This window comes from Desmodus rotundus, chromosome 3, assembly GCF_022682495.2.
Source record: "Desmodus rotundus isolate HL8 chromosome 3, HLdesRot8A.1, whole genome shotgun sequence".
NCBI lineage: Eukaryota > Metazoa > Chordata > Mammalia > Chiroptera > Phyllostomidae > Desmodus > Desmodus rotundus.
Window position 1 is genome coordinate 6,654,783 of NC_071389.1, and position 9,321 is coordinate 6,664,103.

General features: G+C 57.2%; 1 protein-coding gene across 3 annotated transcripts in view; it reads left to right on the forward strand.

Moving 5' to 3' along the window:
- The window catches only part of CLCN6 (chloride voltage-gated channel 6), a 36,289-nt gene extending 27,708 nt beyond the window's left edge, over positions 1 to 8,581 (forward strand). For 2 of the 3 annotated variants that reach the window (XM_024554233.3, XM_024554234.4), the window contains 5 exons: positions 878 to 1,035; positions 1,215 to 1,371; positions 3,017 to 3,124; positions 3,256 to 3,381; positions 5,542 to 8,581. In XM_024554233.3, the coding sequence (XP_024410001.1) occupies positions 878 to 1,035; positions 1,215 to 1,371; positions 3,017 to 3,124; positions 3,256 to 3,381; positions 5,542 to 5,622 (630 nt within the window). In that variant the 3' untranslated portion in view covers positions 5,623 to 8,581. Of the gene's footprint in view, positions 1 to 877; positions 1,036 to 1,214; positions 1,372 to 3,016; positions 3,126 to 3,255; positions 3,382 to 5,541 lie in introns of those variants that run through there. The other variant, XR_002974213.4, reaches the window with a different exon arrangement.
- Positions 8,582 to 9,321: the final 740 nt, after the last annotated feature.

Genomic DNA, 9,321 nt, shown 5'->3' on the forward strand with positions numbered 1-9,321 from the left:
GAGAAACAGCCCGAGAGGAGAGGAGAGTGAAGGATGACAAATGGTTCCGTAGCGTTCCCACTGACTAGCGCTGGTCACACCCTGCCGATGGGGTGGCCTTGAGGGCAGTCGGCACTCTTCATTGTGTGGGACGGGAGCACAGCGAGTGTGGACTTCGTCTAGGCCAGCAGGACACGTGTCCATCCGCCCAGGCGGCACGTGGGCAGATGTGTTCTTATTCAGCAGTCTTTGGGCTTCGTTATTCACAGTGTGCAGGTTGTATCAGGGTGGGTCCGGAGCTGCCAACCGCAGAAATGGACTTTGGCTACTTAAGAAAGGAGAAAGCAGTCAGAAGCTATGGGACCCACAGGGAAGCGGAAGAGCCAGAGTGGTGTGTGTGCCCTGGGCGTGCAGGCGGCTAGTGGGCGCGCTTTGGGGGCCAGGAGGCCTCGGAGCTGTCTGTTTTCTGCCCTTGGGGGCTCCTGGTTTGAAGTCCAGGCAGAGACAGAGTCCCATTGCCTCACCTGGGTCGTGTGCCCACCTTTGGCTTTGGGGGCTGAGAGGCACAGAGATTGACAGTCCCACTAAGACATGACGTGGGAGAGGGGTGGTTCCCCACTGGAGAACTGAGGTGCGATTTCCAAATCAAAGGAGCAGGGGTGTTGGGCCAGCCGAAACCACAGGGTCGGCAACAAGCCCTGCAGCCCTGAGAGGCTCCCGTGAGTCCCCGAGCCACTGCAAGGATGCCTTGCAATCCCTGCCCGCCTGTGCTTTGCACCCCCACTGCCCCCAGACCCTCACACTAAGTAGGTGCTGTGTTGGTGTGCCCGCGTGCAGCCATCCACGGCCTCCCTGTCAGAAATGTCTGCCATCGTCAACGCCCCCCCCTCGCCCCCAGAAATCTAGCATCCTCACCCGAGCTGGTGAGCAGCGCCGACGCAGCCAGTCCATGAAGTCCTACCCATCAAGTGAGCTGCGGAACATGTGTGATGAGCACGTGACCTCGGAGGAGCCAGCAGAGAAGGAGGACCTGCTGCAGCAGATGTTGGAGCGCAGGTGAGGGCACAGCTCCTCCCACCGTGGGTGCCGTGCGGGTGCCGTGCCTATGGCCTGCGTGAGGCGGGGAGGCAGCAGCTCTTGCTGGGTGCGTCTGGGAATTTGGGGAGGGCTTGGGACGTGGAAGACACGTGATCCTGTGAGGGTGCACTAGGCAGCGTCTGGTTTTTACATAACAGATACACTCCCTACCCCAACCTATACCCTGACCAGTCCCCAAGTGAAGACTGGACCATGGAGGAACGCTTCCGCCCTCTGACCTTCCACGGCCTCATCCTTCGGTCGCAGCTTGTCACCCTGCTTGTCCGAGGAGTTTGCTATTCCGAAAGTCAGTCGGTAAGTCTCCCTCGTCTGCAGTGGGATCGTGGAAGGCAAGAGAGCAGGAACACAGCCCTCCATCTCAGGAAGAAGACGGGACACTGGGGGTTGTGTGCTGCCCACGGCCCCTCTGTGCCCGTTGCTGTCCTCCAGGTGACACTGAGCAGGCCATGTGAGTCCCCCTCACCCCTCTCCTGCACCTGTCTCTGCACCTGTCCTCAATGTCCTGCTGCCGACCTGCAGGCTTTTAACACGGTTTCTGTGTTTTAGTTTTGGCTATGCACAAACTTCCTCATGTACGTTATCTAAAGAAATAGCATTCTTCCCATAAATTCCCCTGTCGTTTCTTTTTTCTCTTTCATTTGGATTTTGTGAAGATAGATGGGGGGTATTGTCCACAGTGGTTCCCTAGCGACCTGAGACCCGCTCCCCCTCACACACTGCATCCCTTCAGGTGGAGACGGGAAAGGAGCCTGAAAAAGTTGCTTAGAAGCCTGATTTCAAACAGACTCTCCTGATTCAGGCCTTGTCCGTTGGAGGTCAGCTGAGGTCACTCGTAGTCCAGCTGGCACATGGAAGAGCAGCACATGCGGGGCGGGGAGGGCTGTGGGTGCAAAGGCTGGGGCTTGAGGGGGTGATCTCTGGGCAGGACCAGCCTGGCTGGGAGTGGGGTTGAGGGGACGAGTGGAGCACAGGGGACAAGGAAGTTGGGCCGTGAAGAGGACCGGATTGCAGAGGCCTCGCCTGCACACTGAGCCAGCCAGAGCCAGCCTGACACAGCAACGGGAGTTGTGGGTGGAGAAAGCCATGTGCAGAGTGGAATCGAGGAGGAGGACCGGGCAGGGCAGTGACCAGTACTGGTGGTCACTGTGGTCACTGGTGGTGGTGGCCCAGGGGCCCAGTGACAGCAACGGTGAGACTTGGTGGAGGAGCAGGAACCGAGCTAGTGTCCGAGTTTCCTATGGCTGCTGTACCCAGCTGCCGCCGACGGGTGGCTTCTCTCAACAGTCGGTGCTCTCGTAGTTCCCAAGGCCAGAACCCAGCTTCCGGGGGCAGCGGCACTGAGCTCTCTCTAGAGCTTCCGGGGAGGGCCCTCCTCGCCTTCCTAGTTAGTGCTGGCTGCCAGCCCTGCTCGGCATTCCCTCACCGCAGATTCATCACTCCTGTCTCTGCCTCCTCATCCTGTGGTCTCCCAGTGTGTCTCCGCTTTTTATAAGGACACCAGTCACTGGGTCTAAGGCCCCGCTAATCCAGGAGGACCTCATCTGTGCTTGCCCACATCTGCAAAGGCCTGGCTTCCAGCGAGGCCCCATTCCCAGGCTCCAGGGGTTAAGACTTGGACCTATCCTTTGGGAGCACATAGGCCAAGCCACACAGCCACTATTAGTGTCTTCCTCATTTAAACTTCAGGATAGCCGTGTCCATTTAACAGATGAAGAAAGGGAAGTTCAGGGGAGTTAGGAGGCTTGCCCAGATGACACAGCTAGGAGCAGGCCGAGAACTGGCCTTGGATCAGTGTCTCACCCCAAAGCACCTGTTCTGGCCACCTTGCCCTCAGGGACCGTGGCTGGGCAGATGCAGACAGGGAGAGGGAGGGGCTCTACCCTTGACCCCGCCCATTGCTGCACTCTGTGCAAGGACCGTGTCTTGGTTGGGTTTGCAGAGCGCCAGCCAGCCGCGCCTTTCCTACGCCGAGATGGCCGAGGACTACCCCCGGTACCCTGACATCCACGACCTGGACCTGACCCTGCTGAACCCTCGGATGATTGTGGTGAGGAGGGCCGCCCGCCGGGCCCCGGGGGACCAGACCGTGTTGGTCCGCGCTGGTCCGCGCTGGCTTGCGTCCCATCCTGGGGAGGGCAGCACTGGCTACAGCTCACTTGAGTTGTCTTGCCTCTGCAGGATGTCACCCCATACATGAACCCGTCCCCCTTCACTGTTTCACCTAACACCAGCGTCTCCCAAGTTTTCAACCTGTTCAGGACAATGGGGCTGCGGCACTTGCCGGTGGTGAATGCCGTGGGAGAGGTGAGTCCGCGGCTGCACCCGCCCTATCCATCCACCCGCCTTCTGGAAAGAACCCTCTGACCTCAGTGCTACTTGGGAGTCGGGGCTCCTCAACCCCGAGGACACATGAGAACCCGGCTGGGAGGTGTCCGGACTAAAACCTCCTCTGAAAGTCTCCCACGGCGAGTGGGGAGGGAGTGGGCGGGTGGGGCCTGAGCTAGCTTCACCCACCTTCCCCTTCGCCTTCTGTGTTTCTCACATGCTGTCTCCAGCGTGGCCAGCAGATGTCGTCAGTGGCACTGTGGACTAGAAACGCTTAGGGCCGGCTCTCTTCACCTTGACTGGCAGCGCCTGGAGGCAGGTCGGGTGGGGGCTGCCATTTCCCAACCTGCTGTGGGCACTTTAACATTAAATGAGAGGATTCCAAGCAAAATACTTGGACAGTTTTAAAATACACAACACTTTGTACTCAATAATTACATTTTTTCTTCTTAGAACTCCTTATTTTTCTTGTTATATTGTTCATTGTAGAAAAATAAGACATAGACATGCAAAAAAGCAATACCAAACCACTATTTCCACAGAGGTAGCCATGCTAACTTTTCAGTTTATCTTCTCTGTCTGCACCTAGAAAGGGATCTTGTGTCCGAGTGTTAACGAAAACGCCGCCAGGGTCAGTGCGGGTTAGCACCCTGCAGGACCTGACGGCACCGCGGAAGCACTCACGCGTGAGGTCCGGGGGCCCCACAGCGCCTGCCCGTGGCTGTCAGTCACGAGCTCTGTCGTCCTCTGTGCTGGAGTGTCAGATGTCACTGCAGCGCTCACCTTTGGAGGCTCCCCATGTGTTGCCAGGTCGCCCCCCAGAGAGGAACAGGTCCCTGAGGTCAAAGTGCACAGCACAGCTCCTTTGGACGCGCTTGTTGCCGCAGGTCAATTATGTCCCCCGCTTCATGGGGCGCCAGTTCATGGCGTGCGGTGCCCGCCTCAGTGACAGGGCGTTGCTGCAGTGACAGTGAGTAACCGCCTTTCAGGAAAAACTCCTCCGTGCCCCCACACTCCTGCGCATCTGTCACCAGGGGTGGGGCTCCCCCCGCCAAGCACTTCTCTGACCCTCTGGACACCCGCTGGCACTGTCTACCTGCAGAGGGCGCCAGGCCCCACAAGCTAAGGGCTCAGTGTACGGCAGCCGAAAGTCCAGGTAGTCCCCTGGGCTTCTGCCCTGGCTCTGAATCAGGTTTCCATGGCCCCCGATCACAGAGCTCAGGAAAACAGTCTCATGGGTTCCTGGTTTATCACAAAGGGACGCAACTTGGCCCCAGCCTAATAGAAGAGATGCACAGGGTGACGTGTGTGGAAGGCATGCCAGGCTTCCGGCCCCACCCCTCCACCGGCACGCCACCTCCCCGTGCCTGACACACTCACCAGCCTGCACATTCTCCAAACCCTGCAGTTCAGGGGTTGTAATGGAGGCTGTGTTACGTGCATGATTAATTACGTCGTTGGCCACTGGGGATGGATTCAACCTCGAGCCTCCCCCCACCCCAGGTAGGGGTTGGGGGCTGAACGTGCTAACTCCCTAGTCACGGGGTTGGTTCCCCTGGCAGCCAGCCTCCATCCTTAGGGGCTTTCTACAAGTTACGTCATCAACATAAACTCAGGTATGGTTGGAAGGGCTTGTTATGAAAAGTAAAAGACACCTGTATTAACTCATACCACTTAGGAAATTCCAAGAGTTTTTAATAGCTTTTTGCAGGAACTTGGACAAAGAACAAATATGTACTCGTGTTTCTTACTGTGAATCAGTATGACGCTGGTTCGGAAGATGGCATTTATGAGCTGTAGGGCCACAGCCTGTCAGGAGCCTTGGCCAGGCCCTTCCTCAGGCAACCGTGCATGGAGCAGTCTGGGGGTTCAGATTTTATTCAGATTTTAGCTGGTCCACACAACCTGTTCTGAAGCTAAGTTTATGCCTCCCGTTTATCTGTGTCCTGTTCCGTCTAGAAGTCAGGTAGCCTTTGAGGTGAGGGTCCTCGTTCTGTGGTCGCATCTGTTCTGTGCCGCCCAGGACCCAATTCTCTGTCCTCCGGCTCTCGTGACAGACGGGCGAGCTCTGTTCGCTCGTGGCCGTGCCCCAGTGGGTTTTCCTCTGAGGTGACTCGGGTCTTTCTCTCCTTGTCCTAGATCGTTGGGGTCATCACCCGGCACAACCTGACCAACGAGTTCCTGCAGGCCCGGCTGCGGCAGCACTACCAGACCATCTGAGGGCCCGGCTCTGCAGCCTCACCCCACAGCAAGCCCGCCCTCCCCTGGGGCTCCCTGGGGCGGCAGCCGCTCTGTCCAGGGCCATGGGGGCAGGGCTGTTCCAGGGCTCGGTACATCCCCAGTCACCCCCTCCCTCGGAAAGCCTACAGTCATCAAACGCTTTGCTGGTCAGAGATCCCGGGGTTCGGCCTTGTCTGCCGTGCTCAGCAGTACCTCCCCGTTTCCTGCTCCCTGAGTCCCCCATCCAGTGTCTGCACAGGCCGCAGCCCCTCCACCCGACTAATACTGGGACCAGGGCGGGCCTCGTTGGAGGGGACCCAGCGCAATGTTCCTGCCCCTCCATGCTGCTTTCCTAGGGAACCCTGCTGGTGCCTTAAACTGAGATGGGAGGGGCTGGGGCCCAGGCAGACACTGGGGGATACAGTTGCGAAATTAAGTGAATTACTAAGTCCAGGAATTGGGCCTTGGGGAAACGGCCTTGTGTCCAGGAGGCCTTCCTGCACTGGGCCTCTCGGCTCAATACCTGTTCACTTGAGGGGACCTGCTCTGCTTCCGGGGTGTGAGCTGTGGGGCTCTGATCTGGCCTCTGCAGCTTCATTTTCCCTCGAACTGCCTCTCCAGGCACACACAGAGTTTCCCTCCACCAACAGTCTCCAAGCGGAAAGCCAGGCAGCAGGAAACTCCCCTTCATTTGTGCCTGCGTCTCCCTAGAAAAGCAGCCACAACCCAGCCCCAAGGACCCCAGTATCCTCCCGCCCCAGTGCACTAACGCAGCCCCCCTAGATGGAACTGCCTGGCTCTGGAGAGCAGCGCTGTGGCCTCTAAGGTGGAGAGGAGTGAACCCCAGGGCAGTGACCACCACAAGGTACGTGTTCCAGCTTGAGAAGCGCAGGTGTTGATGACAAAGCCGACGGCATATTTGAAGACAAGGCTGTCTGCCCTTCATAAACCCCCGTCACCTCCCTGCTGTCACCACGCCCCCACCTAATGAGGGGCTCAGAAATGGAGACTTCAGGAAGGATCTGCCTGGAGTGGGGAGGAGCAGGCGCTTCCTGCCTGGACGTGCCCTAAGGTGTCAGCATCTCGCCTAGGAAGCCTCCCCGTGTCTTTCAGTGACTCAGTTTCTCTCCAGGCTGGCTGGTCCTCTCGGTACAGGCCCCTGAAGTGGACATCTGAGTGTTGGGCATTTGCTCTCACTGGTCTCTTCTGCGCTCTCTACGTGTTTATCTCATCCTGGGCCCTGGGGCAGCCCTATGGTAGATGCGCCTTGGGACTCGAGATGGCATCCGTTTGCATTTAACGTTCTGTTGTAATCACGGAAGCTGTGAAGACTGTGGTGCCCGGCCCCAGCGACACTGCTCTTGCCTTCCTCCTCAAGGTGACTTCGATGCCAGGACCCTTTCAGCCGCAGGGGCGGCGGGGGGTGAGGGGCTCAGGTCTGTGCTTAATGCTTTCATTTCAGTCAGGAGTCACTTCAGGAACTTTCCTAACAGACTGAGGCCCCTTCCTTGCTATTTTTTTTTAATTTATTTATTTTTAGACAGGGGGAAGGGAAGGAGAAGGAGAGAGAGAAACATCAGTGTGTGTTGCCTCTCGTGTGCCCCCTACTGGGGACCTGGCCTGCGACCCAGGCATGTGCCCTGACTGGGAATCGAACTGGCAACCCTTTGGTTCCCAGGCTTGTGCTCAATGCACTGAGCTACACCAGCCAGGGCATTTTCTTATCTCTTTGACCAAAAGTACTTTGAGGCCTAAGTTTTTCAGCTTCCCTGGATGCACTTGATTTGTGAAATGTAGCTGAAACCCCCAATAAATCATTCAGGAAATCACAGGGACCAAAAAAGGTGTAAGCCCTTCTAAATGTGATGGTGTTCAACTGGCTGCCACTTTATTTTAAAGCAGCATTCAGAGCTTGGCCACCTTACTCCTCCCTTTAATGAAGAAGGGGGCCAGTCACACAGGTCAAGGGCAGAGCCCACCTTCCCAGCCTTCACGGAGACTGGCGGGGCCAATGTCCAGTGGGAGGGCCTCTGGCGTCCAGGGTCAGGCCCCCAGGTGCTCCCCAGAGCCGCCGGGGAGTGTCGTCAGAATTTACCCCTCGTGCACATCTCTTTGCTCTTAAGCCGCCAGATACCCTGTTCCCATCGGCATAGCCCAGAGATAGACGGCAGAATGTGATACCTTCCTCCCCCCAAGCTCCCTGCACAGCTACCAGGGGGGACCCACATCCAGGCCCCTCTGGAAGGACACGCTTCCTGTCCTCTGTGGAGGGCTGTGCTTTCCAGATAAGCCCAAAGACAGGAACTGCCCACCTTGTAGCAAAACAACTGTTAGCCTCGCGCCTTTCATTTCTGTTAGAAGTCTGCATTTTCAACTTGTACCTGGTCCTGCGAGCCCCATGGCCTCCCGGTGACATGGTCCCTCCACAGATAAAACTGCACAGAGGCCCCTGGGGGGCTAGAGGTGGTCATGTTCTGTCTCCAGCCTGGTGCTTCGTGGCTCCTTGGCTGAAGTAGGTGGGGAAGTGGTGGGGAGGGTCCCCCCGGCTGTGGGGCCTTTGCATTCTGCCGGGTGATTTGCTCTCGACCTTGTTTAATGAGCGACTGCACGCTGGACTGGACTCTTGCTTGACCCAGCCGCCCATAGAGCATTCTGATGTGAAGCCATACTCTGACGCAGCCTGGTGACAAGAAAGCCTCCGGAAAGGCCAGGCGCGCCCTCCTGGCCCTCGGGATCCACGAGCAGCACTGCCCCGCAGCTCCCGTGGGCCTTGGTCGTCATGATAGCCGCGGCTTCCTTTTTTCCATTTGCATTGTTGGTTTTTATGGTGATGTGTGCTAATTCCACTGTGTACGTAAATGGTGGATTTTTTTAATTTGTAAAATCCTATTTTTATTTGAACGTTTGGAATTTGGACGTTCTCATTATAACCTTACCACGTCAGAGTAAAACGTCTCCATCTGTCTCTAGCCTTTGGTGTCTGCAGTGCTCCTCCTTCGAAGCGGTACTTGGTTTTGCCTTACAGCCTCTCTCACTGGTACGTACGAGCTGCAAAGCTAGAAGGCAGTTGTTAGTCTCAGCTGTCGCCTCGTAGAGTGTTCTCAGCGGGCGTCTTCATTCGCAGGGGTCCACGCACCACCTTAATGAGCAGTTGAGTCCCACGGGTCCTGGCAAACATCACGGGGCTGCCCCTATGTGTCCTCCTCAGGTGGGCAATGTCAGACCGTGGATACCGTCTTTTCCTCCTTTGGAAACTGCCCGTTCCTCCCGGCAGCTGCTTCCCGTAGCAGCAGGTGGGGACCCACCTGTAGCCCTGACAGTGCTGTTTAGGAATTTGCCCACAGTCATCCCTGTGAGCGCCAGCTGGGAGCAATGACATCGATGCTGAGTCTGCACACGTGGCCAGCTTCTGTCCGCGCTGTGTGTCACTGCTTTCTCTTTGCTTCTGGTTCTGCCAGAAGCAGGACTCGCTTCCTCCTAACTGATTCGCTTCAAGTTGCCATTGCAGCAGTGGCAGAAATGGTCTGTCAGTCAGTCCCCTCCACCTGTCCCCAAGTTCCAGGGGCATTTTCTCTGTATTTGGCACTTTCAGCTAATCCACTGTGTCACAGCAACACCCAGCTCACCACCCTTCCCTCCCAGTGTCTCCCATTCACTCCCCCAGTGCCTGACCCCAGAGCCAGGTTTGGAGATTTCTTC